Source organism: Rhinopithecus roxellana, chromosome 12, assembly GCF_007565055.1.
Source record: "Rhinopithecus roxellana isolate Shanxi Qingling chromosome 12, ASM756505v1, whole genome shotgun sequence".
NCBI lineage: Eukaryota > Metazoa > Chordata > Mammalia > Primates > Cercopithecidae > Rhinopithecus > Rhinopithecus roxellana.
The window spans coordinates 50,220,530-50,243,798 of record NC_044560.1 but is presented as its reverse complement, the minus strand read 5'-3'; the positions used below and the strand labels follow the sequence as shown (position 1 = coordinate 50,243,798).

The 23,269-nt window shown below is 36.7% G+C and overlaps 1 protein-coding gene across 4 annotated transcripts in view; it reads right to left on the bottom strand.

Annotated features, from left to right (window-relative positions):
• Positions 1-5,890: 5,890 nt before the first annotated feature.
• MYSM1 (Myb like, SWIRM and MPN domains 1) overlaps positions 5,891-23,269 on the bottom strand; it is a 43,172-nt gene continuing 25,793 nt past the window's right edge. For 3 of the 4 annotated variants that reach the window (XM_010365742.2, XM_030912580.1, XM_030912582.1), the window contains 9 exons: positions 22,946-23,034; positions 20,062-20,116; positions 19,719-19,769; positions 18,934-19,008; positions 18,128-18,316; positions 16,586-16,718; positions 12,559-12,664; positions 12,323-12,380; positions 5,891-11,303 (listed from right to left, as the gene is read on the bottom strand). In XM_010365742.2, coding sequence (XP_010364044.2) covers positions 11,145-11,303; positions 12,323-12,380; positions 12,559-12,664; positions 16,586-16,718; positions 18,128-18,316; positions 18,934-19,008; positions 19,719-19,769; positions 20,062-20,116; positions 22,946-23,034 — 915 coding nt within the window. In that variant the 3' untranslated portion in view covers positions 5,891-11,144. The remainder of the gene's footprint in view (positions 11,304-12,322; positions 12,381-12,558; positions 12,665-16,585; positions 16,719-18,127; positions 18,317-18,933; positions 19,009-19,718; positions 19,770-20,061; positions 20,117-22,945; positions 23,035-23,269) is intronic. The other variant, XM_030912581.1, reaches the window with a different exon arrangement.

The following is a 23,269-nucleotide window of genomic DNA, read 5'->3' as shown; positions in this document are numbered from 1 at the left end:
ATCTGGAAGCCAAGCTTAAAACTTGGGTGAGAGATTGGACAGACATTGGAAATAAACAGGGCCAGCCATAAGGGCCACTGTACTTCCCAGTGCCTCCTCCTTTCAGCCAAATCAGCTCTGCTTTGTTCCTTCCTTCCTTCCCTCTCTTCCTCCCTCTGTCTGTTTCTCTCTCTCTCTCTTTCTAGATGTAATTTATAGACCATCAAGTTCACCATTTTTAAGTGTGGTTTTTAGTGTCTGGAGTGGTTTTTAGTATATTCACAAGGTTGTACAACTGACACTGTCACCACTAATTCCAGAACATGTCATCACCCCAAACAGACATCCTGTATCCATTAGCAGTCACTCCCCAATCCCTCCTTCCCACCTGAGACTCTGGCAACTTCTAATCTACTTTTACTATCTATGATTTGCTTATTCTGGATGTTTTCTAGAAATGGAATAATACAATATGTGGTCATTTATGTCTGGCTTCTTCACTGAGCATAATGTTTTCAAGGCTCATTAATGTTGTAAAATATGTCAGTGCTTTATTTCTCCTTGCAGCTGAATATTCCATTGTATGGATAGACCACATTTAATTTATCCATTTATCAGTTGATATCCAATTGGGTTTTTTCTATTTTTTGGTTATTACTTGTTTTGTACGCTTGGTTTTAATGCAAGATTTGTTTTCAACAGTGATTTCTAGCTAAATAAAAGGCTGAATACTACTGGCTTAGGGAAACTTTTTCATTTTAGGATTTGAAGATGTTGGCTATTGACTGCCTGAATCTCTTTTCATGAGGAATATGAATACACCCCTCTCTAAAATAGCATCGGACACCCTGTGGGACCTGACCCCATGTCCACATCCCATTCTGTGACCCCTGACTCCTAGCCACACACAATACACACCAGCCCCATGGAAAGCTACACTTCTTGGCACTGTGCCACTGCTTGTGGGGTACCTTCTGCCTAAAGTGCCTCTTCTCTCTTATCTTCCTGTCCAGAGCTGGCTATTTCTCCAAGAAAGCTTTTGACCAGAAATCCAGAGCTCCTATTGTACAGCCCTGCCTCTCTGCAAAACCAGAAGGAACTTCATGCCACATGGCATGGAGCCCTGCAGGCCCCACAGCTTGTCCTGGGTCCCTGGATCAGGAGTGAGGGCTGTTGAATGCATAAACCCCAGGGGCATGGCAAAATCCTTTCCTTCTCCTTTTGCAGCAACAACAGCAAAAGGCCCCCAGGCGCTCCAAAGGTCTGCTTTTTGGCATTGCTATTTTGGTTCTATTGTTGTTCTCCCTCTTAAGGAGGTGGGGGTAACTAACTGCATTCTGGGTCTGCTCAGAGTATGACATATTGTCCTCCACTAGGCCCTGGGCCGAGAAGCTGGGCTGCATTGGTTTCCTGGGTGAAAAGAAGTGTAATTCACAGGCATCTTTCAAAGTGGAGAAAGGGCTTGAGTATAGGCTGGAGCTGGACCGGTCTCTCCTGGCTCCCCTCAGCCAGGACTGCGGATGGTGCACCTAGTCCTGTTTGCCTGACAGAAAAATCGCTTGCCCAGAGAATGCGGAACCCATCCCACTGCTGGACTTCAAATCCAGCATGACTAAGCCACCTTAGTCATCTTTAAATGAATTCTACCCCTTTGCCTGTTTTGTTTTTGTTTTTTGTTTTCCGTTTTCATTTTGTTTTCTCCATGTATAAACCCCACAGAAGAGAACACAAGGTGATGGATGAAAATGTTTGAGCAGTTACTACCCCCCACAACCCAGCTCATAGTGATAAAAATACTCAGGAAATAAAGTGGTAACACCGCTGACGCCTCATAATTACCCAAGTTTTGTTGCACTTTTGATTAGAAAATGCAATTATGTTTATAGTGTTATAATCTCACCTGTTTTTGAGAAAATTGCAAGAGAATACATCTCCTGGAGTAGGCTGCCCTTGCTAATCAGTTGATTCATGTCTCTTGAAGTGCTCATTGCACTTAAGCTAATGAAGAGATGCGGTTTCTCCAGGGCTCTCAGCTCCCACCTAGACTTTGGGGCTTGTTTTTCAGAATAAGCAGCTTTGTCTCAGTTATTTTCTACTCCTCACAGGAAATCGAGCATCTGATTGTCATAGAACTAATTTTCCCCAAGAATCCGCCTTCCATTCTTTCTTTTTGCTTTCACTTGTTCAATTATTTATCCATTCATCAAGCTGCCATCAGTTAAATGCCTTCCTAATCTATGCTAGGTATTTACTAGGCACTGGGGATATGAAGTGTGAGAAGGCAGGGTCCAAGCCCTTCAGAAGCTCTGTCTCATAGAAGTAGTAGGAGAGAAAAGAAACAAGCAGAAGGCAGTGTGACTGGGGCTGAGAGAGATAAGAACAGGGTGTGAGAGAGGCCCAGTCAACTCCATCTGGAGTGAATGAAGACTCAAGGCAAGCAGGTTTCCAGGTGGAAGTGATGTTTAAGCTGAATTTTGAAGAAGGTTGGGACCAGGAAGGTGTGTTGTCCAAGCATGGGGAAAGGGGTGAGCCTGCAGGGGTGAAGCTGCTCATCTTGGATTTGTCTAATCCAAGATGGGCAGTTGAAATGGGCTGAGTGGCTGGGGTGAAGAGCACAGGCAGGAGGAGTGTGTATTTGAAGGCAGGAGTGGCAGGTTAGACTACAGAGGGGTATATCGTAAGGGTCTTCTGTGCTTCCGTGTCGGGAGTGGTGCAGAAAGCTTGCCAAGTCATTAAAAAGCTTTAAGCAGCTGGGCACGGTGGCTCACGCCTATAATCCCAGCACTTTGGAAGTCCAAGGCGGGTGGATCAAGAGGTCAGGGGTTCAAGACCAGCCTGGCCAACACGGTAAAACCCCCATCTCTACTCAAAATACAAAAATTAGCTGGGCATGGTGGCACATGGCTGTAATCCCTGCTACTCAGGAGGCTGAAGCAGGAGAATGGCTTGAACCCGGGAGGCGGAGGTTGTGGTGAGCCGAGATCACACTACTGCACTCCAGCCTGGGCAATAGAGTGAGACTCAATCTCAAGAAAAAAAGAAAAAAAGCTTTAAGCACAGACGTGATGTGCTCAGATTTATGCTTCATAAAGAAAATAAAATCCCTCTGGCTTCTGTGTAGAGGATGGAGTGGGGCCTGTTGGAAGAAGGAAGATTAATTCCCTTTGACAATGCAAGAGGTTCTTATGAATAGAGAATAGAGAACCATGTCAGAGCAAAATTTCTATCCATAAGGTCCATTTCTTCTGTTGTCTGGGTAACAGACAATCCCTTGGTATCATCTACCATGTTTGGGTAAGGCATGACACAGGACCTATGAGCGCAGGGTTTCTTTTGTTGCTCAGAGAAGGTGAGGATTGCCATGAGGCGTGGCCCAAGACCACAGAAGAAATGCACACACTTTGACTTCCCAATTTGGCTTTGACTGGGTCTGTGACTTGGACTTGGGTATCAGTTCTCCCATCTCAAGGTGAGGAGACTGAACTAAATTGTTCCTTAAGTTTCTTCCACTCTGAAATCAATAACATAATAGCTTAATGAGCTGGCTTTAGAATTACATATGAATCTGAATTCTCTCTGCCACTGCTGGCTGTATGACGTTGGGCAAGTTACTTAAACACTCTCTATGGCTAAGTTTAAAATGGGGGTGGTAAGATTCTTCCTGCAAGGTTGTGGTGGAAACTAAATGTGACACTGTATGTAAAGCATTTTTAGCACTGTATCTACGTATAATATATGGATGTTACATGTATCAATGGATGGCTGTTACTATTATAAACAAAAGTGAAGATAGTTAACCTGGAGATACCATGAAACAAGGAAACTCATCCCTAGATCATACAACATCAAGGAACTAGAAAAGTGAATGCCTTAGTGCTTACAAATTCCGCTACACGTGCAGTCTTTTCTGCCTCTTAGGCTAGACAACAGTACTGGGCTGAGATGGTAGTGCTGATACACTGTGACAGAGCACCCTCTAGTGGCCATAGACATTAACATTTTCATTAAGATTATTGAAGAACATGGCTTTGTGGACATGCATGTAAACGTCGACGATTTGGGTTTGTTACTCTTAGATAATGCCAATAGAGCTAATCTTTGATAAAGCTAATAAAGTCTCACTAATTATATCACTTCTAATAGTAATTCCTTAGTCAACTGTTCCACAAAAGTCATGTTCTGGGCATTGATAAGATCTTGCAGTTCTAAAAGAGACAATTACATTTTAAATTAAAACATATATTAATATTTGAATCTCACATAAAATACTGAGTAGTTCTTTATGAGATTGAAAAATAATGTGAAATCACTCAAAAGGATGGTGCAAGAGCACTTGGGTTAGGTGGCAGAGCTGGGGTCTTTCTAGGGGTGATCTTGATATGAACTTGGCTATCACTCTGGGCAACTTGCTTCATTTTTGGGAACCTGTTTCCTATTAAAATATAGAACTGTAAGCCTGAACAATACTTTTTCCAGCTTTAAAATTCTCTGAATTAAGGGGGAGAAGTTATCCATTTCAATATTAGAGCTTTGGTTTCAAAGAAATTTGATGTCAACTTTTCTTTATGAACATGGGGTCTCAAGTACAGTAGTTTAAAGGCCATGTAAAGATGAGTTTATAGTATTTTAGAAAATCAACCCAAGCCATCTGTAGCAGACATAGCTAGTCAGTAACAAAGATTCATATTTCCTTTCCATTTAGCGGCTCCCTTTGCATTCAGGTGGCACTGTATGTTTAGTTCTTGCCAAAGGAACAGCAAAAACCATGTGTATTTCCAATCCAAAGTATTTCCAAAGTAGTTAAGTACCAGGTGCGTGACCTTCCACTCTTCCTCATTCCCCTTGTCCTCCAATGGATAACACTAATGTGAAAGGAACCTACTTAAGACAAGCAGCCCGGAAGGGCAACCCAATCAGAAATACCTGCATTGGATTTACTATTTCTTGTACTTTGCCACCTAAATTCTTATCATTTAGGTGCCTGAGTTCAAACTGGTTCTATAACAAGATGGAATATGCCTGTACTACTGCAAGGAAAATTAGCTTATAGGAATTAAAAATTTTTCTGCAGATACTAACAAAATTTAAAGGGTACATAGTTGATCTAGGAACTAAGGTTCTAGGACTCTTCTGAGAAGTATTAACTGTGTAAAAGAAAAAAATCAACCTGAAGTTCAACTGAAAACAGATCAAATAAATTAAGAGAAATATATACTGCAGGATACTATGTACTTACTGTAAAGGATGAATAGACTTTAGGCACCAACATGGAAAGATGTCCTCAATGAGAATTACAGAAGTTAAAGATACACAGTATGGTTCTGTTGGGTTTTTAAAAAAATTTATAGGTTTTGCACAGACTGGAAAGTTGAAGATCAATAAATGAGTGAATACTGCTTTTAAGGTAGATTTTCACTTCCTTTACACCTTCTATAGCCTTTAGTTGACAGAATGTGTGTTGCTTTCATAACAAACATCTTCATATACTCTACCGTTTAACCAAAACTCTCACCATTTTCACTCCTTACCTCCACACCTATGCTAAACACTTCTCTCTGGAGCATCCTCCCACAAATGCTATTTAACCAAATCTGATTAGGCGGTTTCTCTTCCCCAGAAATTGATCTCACTGCTCATATTCCAGAGAATTTTCTCATTTGTTTAACCATCCATTACCCTGGAAGTCTTTTTGCATCCTAGTGTCTTAGCTATTCATGTTGGGCTTTATCTGTTTTCCCACTTACCAGATAAGGCTTCTTGTGGGAAGAAACCAAGATTTCCTCATCTTTGCTTCCCCTACAGTGTTCTGTATAATAGATGCTCAACTAATCTTCGATAAATTAAAATGTGGCATTTTTTTGCAATTCAATGTGTATACTGCTAATAATTTAGAAAGAATCTAAATGATCACTTTATTTTCAAAATTTTATTTTTATGGAATCTTCAGCATGTTTAAACTTAATTTTTAGAACAAGATAAAATCCAAAAGCTTAAAATCAGATATTTTATAATGTGTTACAGTTAAGTATGGAGTTGTCATTTTTGAAGAAAATCTTTCATAATTCTAAAAATGCAGATATTTACAATATTTTTAAATAGAGACATATACAACATGGCATATTTAAATGTACAAATTGTTGAAATTACATTTTATTACAGAACATTCCAAAATTCAAACTAATTTTAAAAAGTCCACAAACACTGATAGCATTTGGAAAAAACAAGCAACAAGTTTATCAATAACCATGCAGTATGTTTAGTAACTTATACACAACACATAATTTACATGTCAAATCCACAAACCTAAAGATATATGATTGATCTATTTAACTCATGCTAGAATCTAAATACTATTTTATAATTCGTAGGTTTAAACACGTTTTACAGTAATCTATGAAATAGGAATACAAACTATGAAAAATATTTAACTGACTTCTTAAGAGACGAGGAAACATCAAAAAGAGCAAATCAGGCATTTTTTCCCTGAAATTGAAGTTCTTATGGATGCCTTCGTAAACATCAAAGGAAGAAAATAAAAACAACTCAGATATTATAACTTAATTTTACCTTCTCAAACTTCTGTTTAGAGCTCTTGGCATAATCACAGCTTCCCTGGGATATTTTTATTTTCTCCTGATTTAGTGGAGACAACATATTTATTCCCTCTCTTGTTCCAGGAAAAATGTAAGGTGGCTTAGAAGATAGACTCAGAATATACTAGAAAGTATAATTATAGGTTAAATAAAAAAGAAAATAGAGAAAGCAGAATTTGGGGGAATAGCACATAAAGCCATTTAAGAAAAGGTCAGGAAATATATCCTAAATTACATTATTCTCCCACACTGATTTTCTGAAAATATTGCAAAATATATTAATGTGTAAGAAAACTAATATTAAAGTACTGGTAAACTAGAGCTGCTGATCAAAATTCTTTTTAAATTATTTACCCTGATGAAGCAGATGATCATAAAAATGTATGTGCTTTTCTTTGTGCTTGGATAAAATAAGGTTTCCTATAAGTGACTCTATATTTAGACCAATCTAGCTATTGGTAGAGTATAGGTGGAAAAAAAAAAAAATGTGGGCACCCTTACTGAATTTCTACTGAGAATTCCATCAACTGCTGTCTGTTGACTTGCGACTGGATGGCTTCAACTCAGGTGGTCATGTGTTACATGGCTCTTTTGTGAGCACAAAACAGAGCAGCATCAATTCCAGGGCACCCTGACTATTAGTTCCTCCAGCTCAACTCATCAGGACCCAGCAAGAGAAATGGGAGGAAGGTCATGCAGAGGAGAAGACCTGCTCAGGTTGGCATGTTGAGGCCAGTCTCCTCTGCTGTGTTGAGAGCCGCAGATTCTGACTGTGCTTACAGTCTGCATGTCACAGACCTCAACCCCACTCCTGAGGCAGGGAAGGAATGGTATGGACAGAAGACTGGGAGCAGCATTAAATAGCTTCAGGGAAACACGAATGGTCTGTTCATCTCTATTCTACAGGCCTAGCTCTCAACAAATGATAGAAAGAAGGGTTTTGTATCTATATGCTGAGAAGAATGGAGGGAGTGACGATGAAGGAAAGGGTTTGTGGGAAATGCAGAGAAAAGAAAGGTAGTAGGATGTTTCCCTTTCAAGTGTGGCACGAGTTTCAAAACTACAGATTAGGGACTGACCAGAATAAAATATCTGAAGACTAAAAGAAACCACTGCCTCCTATCTTTTCTGAAGATGAATGGTCCCAAGTAACCCTCGTGAGTTTTGGTTAGGTTGGGAAGGAAGGAAGTTCAAGTCTATAGATCTATAACCGTGGAAACTATAGTGCTCTTGGATGGGATGGCAAAGGCTTCCCCAAGAACTGTGCTGGTGGGAGAAGGGGACAGAATAATGCCTGCTATTTTTCCAGTGATGCCCTTCAGATTATAGGCAGCGCCAACTTATCCATTAGGCACAGTACCTAAGGCCCACAGTTTTTTAGAAGCCCACAAAAATATTTTAATTTTTTTTTAGCCTCATAAGAAAACACTGAACTTCTAGACTAAACAAAACGTTTTAATCTAAAATATTAATACATTCATTTCATACAAACACAATTGTAAAATATCACTTTAAATTTTGTATGGAAGAAGGGGTCTAAGAAGGCAGAACTACCTAGGGCCCACAACAATCATATTGCAGCTCTGAATACAGGGTCAAACAAATTGTAACTGAAGCCATGTAATTTGAACAAGCAACTGAAGATAATTTAAAAGGATTAGAGAAGAATGGTCGAGGCTAAAATAATGGAGATGGAGAGTCTGAGCTTTACTGATCCTGTTCCACTGGTTTTTCTTTCCTTGAATGTTACTTTGGAATTAGGTAAGTCTAATATTGGGGAAGTGCTAGCGTCAATTTCCATTAGCCAACCCAGAAAAAAAAAAATTAAGCTCATTATTTTATAGCCATTGTGCAATAATAAAGACAGAATCAGGATGAAGACACCTGCATGTCTTTAAGTCCCTTAGTCCTTTCTCCACTTCTGTAAACATTAGAGGCAGGTGTTCCTTTGAGACCCTGCGTCCTGAACTTCCTGTGTCATAGGCCCCCTCAGTTCTAGACTTCCTCTGTGCTTCTCCAAGGCCCTGGCTCCATTATCCTCGGTAGCAGCCCAAGGCTGGCAGTGACAGCAATGTGGGTACCTGTGGTTGCAAAATTGTTTTAAGAATATGACAAAAGAAAAAGGAAGCAGGGAAAATGATGGAAGAAGAGATAAAAAAGTAACCAATTTTAACATACTAAAATGATACTGTTAAAAAGATGGGGAAGGATTTATACACTAATTGCGTTTTCTAAATAGTAGCACTGAGATATCTGTACTTCACACTTCTCTGTAATTTCAAAATATATTTTACAAGACAAATGAACTCTATAGTCAGAAAATGCTAAATATTATTTTGAAAATTGTGCTCTCAAGGCCCCAAACTCTTGACAAGTATCATCCTTGAGATCCTCACAATATGGCTTAGATTAGCAAATACAGTTAAACATTGGCACACAGGACAGGGAAACTCAGATTTGAGGGCAGTACTTTTAACAACTTCCATTACTTTCCATCACCCAACTTCATCAGTATTATAGGGAAATGTCAATCAAGAAAGCTAATATAAAACACTTTTTGTATTTGTTCACCAATATATCATAAGGAAACAGGTCAAAAGGAAGATGAATACAAAGGAATCAAGAACTGCCTTTCACAGAATCATGCAACTTCTGAGCTTGGAAGGGAATACTAAGCCATAAAATTCAGGCCCTTGATTTACTGGTGAGCGTGGGGTCCAGGTTATGTGTTTTGATTAAGGTCACACAGCAAAGTTGGTAACAGAGTTAGGGTAAGAGCTCAGGTTTCCTGACTTTTGGTATAGTTACTCTTACACTCTCAGCCCTCAAACGAATTGTTTTATAAGCTATACTTCATTGTTTATCCTAAGTGCACACAGAGAAATGGAAAAATTTCTCTGTGTTTTTTTTTTTAATGTATGTTAATTTGGAAACTGTATTAACTGAAACTGTTTTTTTAAATGTATGTGAATTTGGAAACTGTATTAACTGAAAATATAAACTTCACATGAGTAGTCCAACAATTACAATGAACAAATACAATTTTGGTTCTGGAAGGACATTAAGAAGTTAAGTTAGACTTCAGTTACACAAGAATTAAGGCTCAGGGAAAGTAAACTGTGTCGACATCCCCAAATCACAAAGTTGAGACAAGAACCAGGTCACCTAAACCTGGCTCACTGCTTCTTCCAATACTCCTTATTCTTCATTGGCTATCGATTACAAACAAAGCAAAAATATAGAATCAATCTGGTTTAGATATAAGGAAACATTAGTAAGAATGCTTGGTGAATAGGTATAAATCAATTCTCTGACTACTAAGAAATAAACTAAAATCTATTGAATTTAAATAAATGAGGCAGCATGACTACTTATTTTATTTTAAAATGGGCTTAAATGCAGATCATAATTCTGAGTTTTGGTGTCATTTAAAGATGATGTAAGGCTTAACAAATGTAAAACAAAATTCTAATGTTTAAAATTTTCTAAATCAGGAGTTGGAGAATAATAGCCAGCAACCTATGTTTTATGAGGCCTGTGAGTTAACAATGGTTATAGTTTTAAAGGGCTGAAAAAAAAAGACAAAGAAGAATGTCTTATAGAGAGCACATGCAGCCTGAAAAGCCAAAATGATTTACAAACTGGCCCTTTACATTTAAAAAGTTCACTGACCTCCATTATAGATTCAGAAAGCATATGAAACTGGGCTGAATATGTAGTATGTCCTGAAAGGTTTGTTTTAAAAATTAAATCTCTGATTTATTCCAGCTTTATTATCATTTGCCTCTTTCTCCTAATAGTAGGCAGTAGAAAAAAACAGTTTGAGAGTTATGATTACCTATGTTTCAGTTAAATGAGGTTTTATCACACCTACTAATGTAAGTGGACACACAATTGAAGCTAATTATTTTATGCGTGTAAAATTAGTTAAAATTTTTCAGATAGCTGAGAAAATGGCATTTGCTATACAATGAAATGGAAGCAAGTATCTGTGATTAAAAACTGGTAATTTCTCCTTTGGGTTTTTCCTGTTTTTAAGATTTTCTTGTCATGCCTCTCCTGGCCTCCTGTTGTTAGATTTATTAATCAGTAGTTCTAAACCATATTAATTATCTCAGTGACTACCCATCCATATCTCATTTATAACCACCAACAAATCTCACCAGAACATATGGAAAGAATCGAAGTGCTTCTAAATGAAATATGAAATACTACAATAGAACATAAATGACTAGTTCAGGGAAGAAATGACTTAGAGACATAGTCCAAATCCCAAGCTGAACACAACAGTAAAGCCGACCAGGCGCCTAAGTTTCACAGCCTACAGCATCGCTCAGTAAAGGACTAGAACACCGTGGTGGACCCTGGTTTGCAGAACACTCTGATCATCACTGTATAAAAACAAATCTGTATCTCTTCCTTTTCACATGATTTATGTGGCAAAGTTTGAATTTTGTGAAACAGAGAAAAAATACCAAAGCTGTGCCAATGTTAACCACAATCATTTCAAGGGTATAACTTTGAAAGTAAGATCTACTGTGTCAAGATTAAAATGTCTTAACTTTAAAATAATCACATTAACAATTCCTTTGTACAGTTCTCTTCGGTTACTCCATTCTCTTGGTTGCTTTTATAATTGGAAAGGAACAAATTTTCTATTTCAGTCAAGAATTCTTCAGCCATAAAGCAATTGGTCACTTTGCTCAGAGTCTTCCTCATACACTCCAAAAGCTAGTTGAAAAGAAAAGTTTTATATTTAAATATAGAACAAGTATGAGGGTTTGCATTACTATCACTATTTTTTCCCTTTCCAGACCTCACATTTCCTAATGCTCAAATGAGAAACACTCTCCTTAAAAATGGCTGAAGATTAATTTGTGTTTAATAGTCATAGAGCTAGAATGTAGGAAATTGCTGCTGAGGAACACTCAGCTTAGTACCTTTATGATTTTACATAAGGAGACAAACCTGAGATTGTTTATGTGACACTTTCTACTTTGGACATATTTGTGACTTTTCTCCATTTGTAGTTACACTTACAAAGCAAAATAATCCTGAGCATACACACACACAAAACTCTATGAACATAAAAACAGGATTCTACCATTTCAAAATGAGGATGCTAGTTAGAGTCTATTTCCTTGGAAATGTGCATATACTTTTTCAACAACACAGAAAAAAGTGGATATAACAGAGGAGTAAAAAATATTAAAAAGAAACTTAATGTTTAAATTTTCTATCCCCAAATGCTATTTAAAAAAAAAAGACAAATGTTACAAATCTACTAGCCTTCAGTCATTACAGAAGCAAAACCTAGAAGTGAACTGATAGAATTCAAAACTCTTATTTCCTACTAGAAAGTTAAATAAAATGACCATTTAAATGTAATTGTTAGAGTTATACCATCAGTCTTAAAAATGATCAATTGTTAAGGCTAAAATGGAAACACAGCACTTTCAAATTTAATAAAATGAGAAAAATGTTCTCCATTGTGTACAATAATAGTCTGCTAAGAAATTTATCAGCTGACACTGACAAATTTATTCTAAAATAGTATTTTTTTCTATGTGCAAGCTTGGGCAACAAAACACATTACTAATTATCTCCTAGAAATTAATTTTCCAAAGGAAAAAGTAATAAAATATACAGAAAATTATCCACAAAGTATCAGGCATCATGGGAAAACACATTGAGATGAATAGCTTTAGAATCTGTGAACAATGGAACCAATTAAAATGAAGGCAGCTTACTTTCTGCAAACAAGTCAGGTCAGAATCCCGGCGAAAGATTTTATCCATGGGGACACTGCTGTAGGAAGAAATATGAAAACAAACTGATGAAACGAATACTATAAACTAATCAGTTTCATAATAAACTATCACGGATGCCATACATCACAATTTTATATTTAACTTGGGTTTTCTCTGAAACATAATTTAATGAGCAACACTGCAGATGTGTAACCATGTCAAATCACAGTACATACCTATGGGAGAGCCTGTATTTTTCTATTATCCATCTTGTCTTTTCAAATACTAATCCCCACTGAGGTTCTTCTAACATCTGCTGTACTTCAAATTTGTAAGGTAAGCCTAGAAAAGCATTAAGAAGCACATTTTCATCAACTATTTCTTAACTCGCCAATCTCCTTTTAATTATAATTAAAATTCCCTTCAGTGTTTTTACAACCACAGCTTCGTAGATCAGCTGAACAGCACTTTAAACATAGTGGGCATTCATTAAATATTTATTGCCTGACTGTACTTGGTCCACTAAGCATATTAATGCCAAGCTATTAATAATAATAAAGAAGAGTAGAAGTGCCATTTACATGACAGTTCTATGCATGGCACTATGATAGGATGATCATGTAATTTATCACCTAAACCAAGAGACTTTTTGAATGAAAGAAGGTACTATGAATAATTATGCCTGAACCACAGGTTTAAATTGGGATTATCCTAGACAAACTAAGACACATTGCCATCCAAGTGATAATTTAAAAAATACATATATACAGGTTATTAAGCTTACAACAATGCCATATCATTTTTTTTTTTTTTTTTTTTTACAAGTGAGAAAACTAAAGCTGAGATACATTAAAAAACATATTTAGGCTAGCAAAGTGGCAGGACATAGATGTTAAAAACCAGCAGGTTTGCCTCACTTCTGAGCCCAAACTCATTCCACCTCCCTAGAAGAGCTATAATCTAAGACTAGACAAGAGGATAGGATGAACTCTAGGGAGGCAGCAACTGCTTTGAGTCAAAGTTGTTACACTAAACTCTGGAGGAAAGAAAGAAGCCCAAGGGGTGGACATCATATATTCAGCTAGAAAGGAAAAAATATGAAACAATGAGCTATCTTAGCAATTTTTCACATATCCTTCAAGAGCCCCATGCAAATGTATCTGTAGCATTTTTTTTAAAGCTCAGCTTACAATGTGTACTATGTGCCACCTAAAACTTTATGTGAAATCACTTAAATGAAGTAGCTGCCATTATTCCTGCCTGCCCCCCAGGCCCCCCGTTTTTTTTTTTTGGATGAGGATACTACATCATAGAAAGGTTAGCCTGCTCATGATCAGATATAAAAGGCATAGGCAGGATTTGAACCCAGGCAGTAAGACTCGAGAGTTCTGCTTTTAACTTTTACATAATACTGCCTCTCAACTGGGTTTCTACCATGATAAGGCTTTTTAAATAAATAAAATGCCAGCAAATCAGAGGTCATGGAAAAAAAAAAAGGGGGAAATACAACTGTTTCCTCACAATGAAAGAAAGCATAGCTTAACTGTCAATATGCTCTAAAAAGGTATTTTTTCAGGTGTTTGGAAGAAGAACAGGGGACAGGAAGCCTGATGATGATGACTGATCTTTTTTATTTAATTGCTCAATTTTCCTCTTCTCCAAAAACTTAAGAGTGACACATTATAGTACACGAAGTATTAAGCAAACTCCTTTTGGTGGTAACGATCATTTACTTGACATGCTTTGATTACTTACTAAACACGGACACCAGCTATATAATCATAACTATCCATTGAAAACCTATTATTTCTAAGCACTTTACATATATTACTGACACACCTTACAACCATATACCTACTGTAATCAAGGTAGTAATTTTTTCTCATTTTACAGATGTGGCAAAGGAGAATGAGAGAGTAAACTGCCCAAGGTAAAGTAAGCAATAAATGTCAGAGCTGGGATCTGATTCCAGTAGAGTGACTCCTACTCTCAGTGAAAGTTGAAAATGAAAATAAAGAAAGGTAAATAATGCATTTTCAATCTATGCTGATGCAAAAACATGAAAACACATACACAAATCATATACAGGTCTATTTGGTATTTTTAGAATATTTTTTAAGTTAAAAAAAGGTACTTTTGAAGTCAATAAAAGTTTCCTTTTATAGAGAATATTTTTATCCACTAAAATATCAGAAGAAAACTAATCACTACATGTATTTCCTCCCTGTCACAAGTAAAGAAAACATTAAACCATTAGAGATATTATAAAGATATGACCTGAGTTAAAAGTACTGTAGCACAAGGTATCCCATGGCTTCTAGAAAACCTTAATTCTTGCACCAGAGGATTTCTAAGGGCAAAGCAAAAGACCCAGGATTAAGATCTAATATGCAGTGTTAAGCATGGACAAGTCATTTACAAGACAGATGTGTCCAATGGTAGCTCATGGGAGCATCATGGATAGTTCCCTCTAATGCTTTCAAGTGGTTCTTTCCCATCTGGGTAGTTTCTTCACATGCATGTGCTGATCTGTATTTTGCTAAATACTCCAGGGATACCCTTCTACAAATCTTCAGAGTTCACTCTCCATTCTGTTTTCTGTTCTCTTGGGGCTCTGTCTCACAAACTCAGCTGTCTTGGTCTCCTTATCTCCATCATCTTAACTGAGTCTGCCTGACTCTGGGTGGGTTTCTCCTTCTTGTGCCATAGTAAGCTAGGGTAATTTCGGGCTCTTTTCATTTGTTTCCCATATCTTAGCAACTGTATTCCTTCGCTGCTCAACGTTGTGTTTAAATACCATTATTTTTACATACTTTGTCCAGTTTTTTGGTAGTTTCAGACAAGTTCTTGTTACTTCATTTGGCCAGAGTAGAATTCCATGAACTAAATTTTAAGTTTCATGTAATTCTAATCAACAAACATTTAAAGTCACATGTACTGCTATTGTATTGGACAGCACCAGAATTCAGGTTCATTACCAAAACCTAGCAGTCTGTGAGATTATAAAATGATTTAGAGAGAACAACTGCGATTCTTTTTATAAAACTGTACTGAGCTTAAGAATAATATGTATTATGTGCTATGCTCAAAATGGACATTCCAGACTAAAGCTAATACCAATATTATTAACTCAATAAAAACCCACATAGTGTTGACCACCTCCTAGATGTAAAGCAATTTATTAGGTGCTACTGGAGAAAAAGACAAATAAGACATAGTCCCTGCTCTTTGGGCATACAATTTATTAGGACTTGCTAAATATATAAATTGCATTAAAAGACAAAGTGACCATGAAGGCAGGAATAAAGTGTTGCAGATACATAAAAAATAGAGCAACTAATATTAAATAACATGGGGGCAGTGCTGGTAAGTCTTTATAAAATATAGGGTATCCAAGTGAGATCAATAAGAATGAAGAGAAATTAATTATTAAACAAATATTCATTTAGTATCTACTTTATGCCAGGCCTTGTGCTAGAAACTGGATAGAAAAATGGGTACAATACAGTATTTATTCTCAAAGAGCTCATGATCTAATGGGAAAGAGTACAATGTGGGGTAACTGTAGTGGCAGTCTCCAGGGGACCTGACCTAGAGCAGTGGTAGTAATGACAGAATAAATATCCTAGAGTTATTTAGCCTATTGTTTCCTCCAATTATTTGCTTTCTAGCTACACTCCCTTCCTTTTCCTAGTCTGCTATACTAATTCCCTATCCACCCAGAAATGATTGGACTACAAGTGGATATAAACTTCAGAGGAATCAAGTCAAATGATGGTCTATGCCAATCAAATTCTTTCCTGAGATACAACGGGAACAAAGAAATATACAAATTGAGTTAGTCATTGTTAACCCCTAAACTGGGAGGTGACAGAATTGGTGGTCATTTTATTTTTCATTTGCATACCATCACAGAGAAAGCCAGTCTGCATTTATAAAAAAATTTTCTTGAGAACAGAGACTGTTTTGTTTACTGCAGCATCTCCAGTGCCTAGCATACACATTGCCTGGCCGTAACTTTTCCCCATATTTCAATCCTTTTGCCCAGTGGCCATGGTAACAAAAGTGGGGACTTGAATACAGCAGGAGATTAAGAAAGGGAAGAGGGTGGCTGCACTAGGGTGGCACCCAAATAATGATTCCCTAGTTGAAGGCACAAACTCTTGCATCAAATACTTTTGCACAGTTGCAAATCTTTTGATTTGTATGAGTCAAATAAATGAGAGTAGAAATAGGATAAAGTTATTTTTGTTGAAAACTTACGATAAGAGCCATCTGGGCTAATTTCCTCACTTATAACCAGGCAGGTAATCTGAGAATATGGTAAGGGATTATTTCGATTATAGGGACTAACAATCATTCCAATGAACTTTGCACCTCCTCTGGAGAAGTAACTCTACAATTACAAGAAAATATAATTAGTTTCAACTGCATAAATTCAAAAGCCAATATTTATCCATACTAACTTTTTAAACATCTAATGGGGAAAAGCAGGAACAAAAAGGTGCATTAAAAAGTTCACATCTGGCCCGGAGCGGTGGCTCACGCCTGTAATCCCAGAACTTTGGGAGACTGAAGGCAGGCGGATTGCCTGAGGTCAGGTCAGCCTGATCAGGCTTGAGACCAGCCTGGCCAACATGGTGAAACCCCATCTCTACTAAAAATACAAAAATTAGCTGTGTGTGGTGGCACGTTCCTGTAACCCCAGCTACTCAGAAGGCTGAGGAAGGAGAATCCCTTAAACCTGGGAGGTGGAGGTTGCAGTAAGTCGAGATCGCACCACCTGCACTCCAGCCTGGGTGACAGAGTAAGACTCTGTCTCCAAAACAAAACAAAACAAAACAAAACAAAAAGTTCACATCCAAACTGCAACTAAATCAGATGACTTAAATATTCATTTCACATTGTACATTTTTCAGGCAAAAATCCAAAATGACCCTTAAAAATAAAAAAATGGCCTACACAATCTGTATTTGCCATGAATATATTTACTAATTATATTCACCACCCTGCATCTGTAATTCTTATCAATACAGTAATAAGTTACAAATACCCTACAGCAAACCCAGTCACATATCAAATGTAAAATCCCAGATTAAAATAAAGCTTTTTCTCCAGCTATTAAAAAATACATTATGTCTCTTATTATTTCAGTTATATTTAGTACCTGTCCTAGTTGTTCCCATCAATTTTTAAAGGCTCTGGGAGTATTTACTGTAACATTCATGGCTTGTCTGTACTTAATAAAATAACTGACTTTCTAAATGTTTTCATAAACAACTATCAATCTCACAATCAGAAAAAAAAAAACGCACATTATTTTAAAAGCCCCAGTATATATAATTTTTTTCTTTTTTTGGCTGGGTGTGGTGGCTCACGCCTATAATCCCGGCACTTCGGGAGGCTGAGGCGGGCAGATCACCTGAGTAAGGAGTTAAGAGACCAGCGTGGCTAACATGGTAAAACTCCATTTGCACTAAAAATACAAAAAATAAGCTGGGTGTGGTGGCACACGCCTGTAATCCCAGCTACTTGGGAGGCTGAGACACAAGAATCGCTTGAACCTGGGAGGCAGAGGTTGCAGTGAGCCGAGATCGCGCCATTGCACTCCAGCTTGGGCAACAAGAGTGAAACTCTGTCTCAAAAAAAAAAAAAAAACAAAAAGAAAAATAAATAAATAGATAAAACCCCCACTATAAAGAAAATTAGAAATGAAATACAAAAAATGTTTAAAGTTTATTTATTTAAAAGGGAGCACTGAGGGGGTGTGCAACCATTTACAGAATATAAATATACAGGTAATACCTGGTATTTAGCTTGTGTGTCAATATCGCGTAAGGAAGGATTAGGATCAAAAGCAGGATGAGAATGATACCATCCAATAACACTGTAGCCTCTAACAGCCAGGGTTTCTGAGGCCTGTGTTTGTGATACAGGATCCATCTCACACTGTAGTCCTGTACTCAGACTGTTACATGGTTCTGCTGCACAGACCTATAAATGATTGATCCTCAAATGATTATACTAAAATCCTGTTAATTCTATTACTCTAATGTTATAATTCTTTCAGAGATACAGAAACTTTTCAAGCCCAAGACTTTTATTTGACAATATCATAGGCGCCTTTAACTTGCAAATGACTTATACTCCAAAAGTCTGATTATATGCTAGGAACTTAGCATGCATTTTTCTACTCAAACAAGGTCATAATGGTTAGTTTTGCAGGTCAGCCCACATAATACCCATACAAAGGTATTCTTTCAATGACTCCTGTTACTTATGACAATAATTTCAATACAATGATACATACCAACTTTCAACTACAAGTGTTAGTATATATTTCTGGCCTCTTAAAGGTTGTAGTTTTTTGCTAACAAAGGTAATGAGGACCCAAGGCCTGGCAATGTTCTCTCTTGGTGGTAAAAAGAAAAAGGTGCTCGGCATATGGAATGTTAAGTCACTTCTGGGAATAGATAACTTGCTACATTTCCATATTCTCATATATATCATAGGTAAACTCTGTATTTTAATTATATTCACTGAATTCTATAAAAATATTTGGTATGGTAGTAGGACTAAATAAAACATTTTTTTTAAAAGAGAGAACTTACTTCAACTACTTTATCAACTTCTGAGTATCTTCCTCCTAACAGACCAATCACTTCTGCCATAGAAACATGAGCATGCTAAAAGAAATACAAGACAGACTTAGCCCAAACGCACAAACCCACCTGACAAAAAAAAATAACAAAACTCACTTATCGTAAGAAAGTCATTTATAAGTATAGTCATCATGCTTTTACAAAATAAAGTAGCATAGGAGAGGAACTAGATGCTAGGATCAGTGCACAGAAACTAAGATTTCAGGTCTATCTTTACTGCTGGCTGAGAAGCTTTCAACCAAACACTTAAAAATTCTCAGACTCTACTTTTGCAACTGCAAAATGAAGATACACTCTTCCTATTCAAGGAAGGTATTATGTAAGGATACAAAGTAAAAATCACTCTAAATCCTTCTACACAAAGACACCACAAACACAAAAACTGTTGGAGGTACTGGTAGTTTAGTATAAACAAAAAAACCCTCCAAATTACAGGAGTTGTGCTTTGTTTCAGTGATCTAAAAGGTGGCAGACACAGATATTAGAAAATTAAAATAGGGTTAATGATGGTAAACAGTCTGCAAAAACTCACATTAATTTATTTTCTCTAAAATATGGAAACATGCAATTGTTTGGCTTTTCTCCAAAAGAAAAGACTTATTTTTAGATTCCTTGTAAAAGAGGATAGTTAAGATCCAAAATACACGTCTTCCATACTCTGTCTTACGCCTGCAATAAAAATACACAAGAGTAGAAATCAGAATAACTAAGTAGACACAATAGATTATCCTTACCAAATCCATTATTAAAAGTGCTTCTGAAGCCACTTTCACCTGAAATGGCTCCTGAAATATAAAAAACAAAACAAAACGGGGGACCATAAAAATAGAGATTTTGTTCTCCCCACCTGGAATGCCCACCCTGTTCTCCTTCATCCACCCCACCAAGTTCTCAGCACTAACCAAAGCTCAGCATAAACTAGACTTTTAAAAAACATTATGATTTAAAACCCCAGCAGGGAGAAATTCTCTCTCATTTTCAGTCATGCCTTGCACATATGGAAAAAGAGTAAGTATTTTCTGTTTGACGGGGGAAGCGGGGATTGTCTATGGTCATTCATTAATGCATAAATAGTACCTGCTTTTCTTCACTAAAAAAATTACAAGGTATCAGTTGGAAGGGATCAAATGAGCTGAAAAAGAAAAAAAATTATTTTCAATATCAACAAGATTAGGAAAATAACATTTGCAAATTTGAAAGTGTATATCAATAATCTGAACCCAAATTCTGTCTAAATGAGAAAAGTATTAAACTAGGAGAGTTTCGTAGGAGATTCCATAAACCCTTTCGAAAGAAGCACTGCTTTTTTAGATTTAACATGAACAAAAAAAACCCAAGAACTCTGAGATAAAGTTACTCCGTTGTCTTAATTTCCTATAACACTCAAAGAGGACACTATAAACTATCAGACATATGTCCCACACTAAAAGGAGATTTCAAAAAGTTCAATGAAAATATAATTATCTGTCATGAGACCCCAAAAAAAGTTCAAGAAAGATGGAAGTTTATCAAAAACACTTGTCAGTTCAATAATGTGCCCACTGTAGAGTAAGAACTTAAAACATTTTTTGAATGAATGAATGACAAACGGTTCTGGTAAAGATATTAATGTATTAGTCCTATGATAAACTCTTATATTAAAGTGAAAAAGTGGCCAGGTGCTGTGGCCCACATCTGTAATCCCAACATTTCGGGAGGCCGAGGTGGGTGGACTCCTTGAGCCTAGGAGTTCACGACCAGCCTGGACAACATGGTGAAACCCCATCTCTACAAAAAAATTTAAAAATTAGCTGAGCGTGGTGGCGTGTGCCTGTAGTCCCAGCCACTTGGGAGGCTGAGGTGAGAGGATCACTTAAGCCCAGGAGGTGGAGGCTGCAGTGAGCCATGATTTCACCATTCTACTCTACTCCACTCCAGCCTTGGTGACAGGGTGAGACCCTGTCTCCAAAAAACAAACAGTGAAAAAGTAAAAAGAGGTGAAAAAGGGAGAACCTAAGCGAAGTCAAAAGCACACATAAATCTGAGAAATATCAGAAAGTCTTTGACCAGTAAAGAATTGAGGCTTGAGAACTATATTAAAAACAATAAAAAGGTTTTTTAGGCTATCTTCAGGGAAAGAAAAACACACAGGAATACGTTCGCATTAACACAACTGGAAGAGAGCTGGGCAATTCCGTTCCCATTCAACCACAGATGGTTAGCTTCAAGAGAACATTTTGTTTTGCTTAATAATGTATCCCAAGTGATCAGAACTGTGCCTGACATATACCGTAGACATTCAAAGACACTTGTTGGATAAAGAAAGACCTTTAAATTAGAAAGTGTTTAATCAACACAAAAAGAAACTGAAGGCCAAGATAGATGAGAAAATAGCACAGAAAGAACATCCTGGAGTACTTAAGAAACACGGATATGGAATCGCTGTCAATGTTTGTTGAGGAACTGCAGAGAATGGGAAAGTTATTGAAGGACTAGAAATGGACAATTATTGAGCTTGTTTCACAATACAAAAAAGCAGACTGCAGAAAAGGACGAATTAGATGTTGAATAGTAGTAAAATTCTGGAAAAAATTATGAAACAGCTGATTTGTGATCCTTAACCAAGAGAAGAGGTGGCTAAGCAAAATAATGAGTTCATGAAAAGTCATGATAAGTAGACCTTATTATAGACACTATTCATAGGAATGATCTGTTAGAAACTAAAGACTTAAATATATTTTATCTGAAATTAAACAAGACATCTGTTATGATTATCCTTCTGCATAAGATAAAGATATATGGGTTAATTGTGGTAATCTATATAGCTGATTGAAGAATGAATGTCTTCATTTTTTAAATATATACAATGAGGTTTACATTTCCAATTAAACATTTCAATCAGTGATTAATAGCAGGAAAGGCAAGCTTATTGAAATGTTAATGATGCAGTGCTACAAAGGCTAAAATGAGAAAAGTGGATCTGGACTCAAAAAGATCCTGAAGACCTTGGACAGCGACTTGAAAATCACAATAAATATAAGTCTCACATATAGAGGCAGAAAATCAATTATCTGGATACTGGATGAGGAGTCCCAGCTTATGGATGACTGTTTTTCACATGGCTTATCTAATTTAGTCTCACGACAACTGTGTAAGTTTAAATTTTTATTTTAGAGAGGTAATATATAATGTAATGACTAGGGGTATGAATTCTTAAGCTTAACACTTGGGTTTAAAATCAACAGCTCCACTACTTAACAGCGTGAGCAAGTTATTAAACCTCTCTACGCCTCTCAGTTTCCTCACCTATAAAATGGGAGTGAGAATATTAACTAATGCATAGGGTTGTCATGAAGATTATATGAGCTAATAAAGTGCTTAAAACACAGCTAACAGTTATTTTAATTATTGTTTTATAAATGAGAACCTAAGGTTTACCCAAGGACATTTATCAGGCAAAAATATGATCTAGTGGCATTCCTGGGTATCTTTTTTAAAAGGTACACTGACAAAACTACAGTCTATTCAATGGCGCATCTGCAGGAAGAAGGAACAGAAAATTGGGGCATTTAACTTATTTGGTGGCCCTTAATTTTAAAAGGTTCAAATTTTAGATTATACATGCATTAGAAAACAACAACCATGCCAACAACTTGCTAATAATTAGTACCACCCAAAGAAAACTCGGTCATTTCATGAAGTTTCCTGTCCATAGTGCCTAGAGTTGAATGACCAACCTGCTCTAAACAAGGCCCCTTTACAACATATGCTGGATCATATGTTCAATGAATCTGAACAAATTTAAAATGTTTGTTCAAGGTCTCCCAAATTCATAATCAGTGAAACAAAAAAATCTAAAAAATTGTAGCAGTATTTTTTTAATTTAACGTGAACAATATAATGCAGCTATTGAATATTTTTTCATACATTATCTAGCCATTTGTGACAAATTTTTAAAAACCACATTTATATAACACTACACCTTTTTGTTGGTCTTGGCACTTTTAAAGATTTAACAGGTCTGCTTTTTTCCTCTTCTCTTCTTTTTGCCAACTCCTCAGCAGAGAGATGCTAAAACAAAATGCCAACTGATTAAGGAGTCCATCAACTACTAAGAGGCAGAATAAAAATAGTCCTTTAAAACCAAATTTAAGGGCATGTGAGGACAAGAGAGACTAAACTGATATAGATGGGTTTCCTTTTTGCTACCAACATGTAGAGAGGCTGGACAGTATTTTTTAAAAATCGTTTCAGAAGATAACGGCCATCCCAAACTGAAAATTTACTCCTCTTGATTTGCCCATTT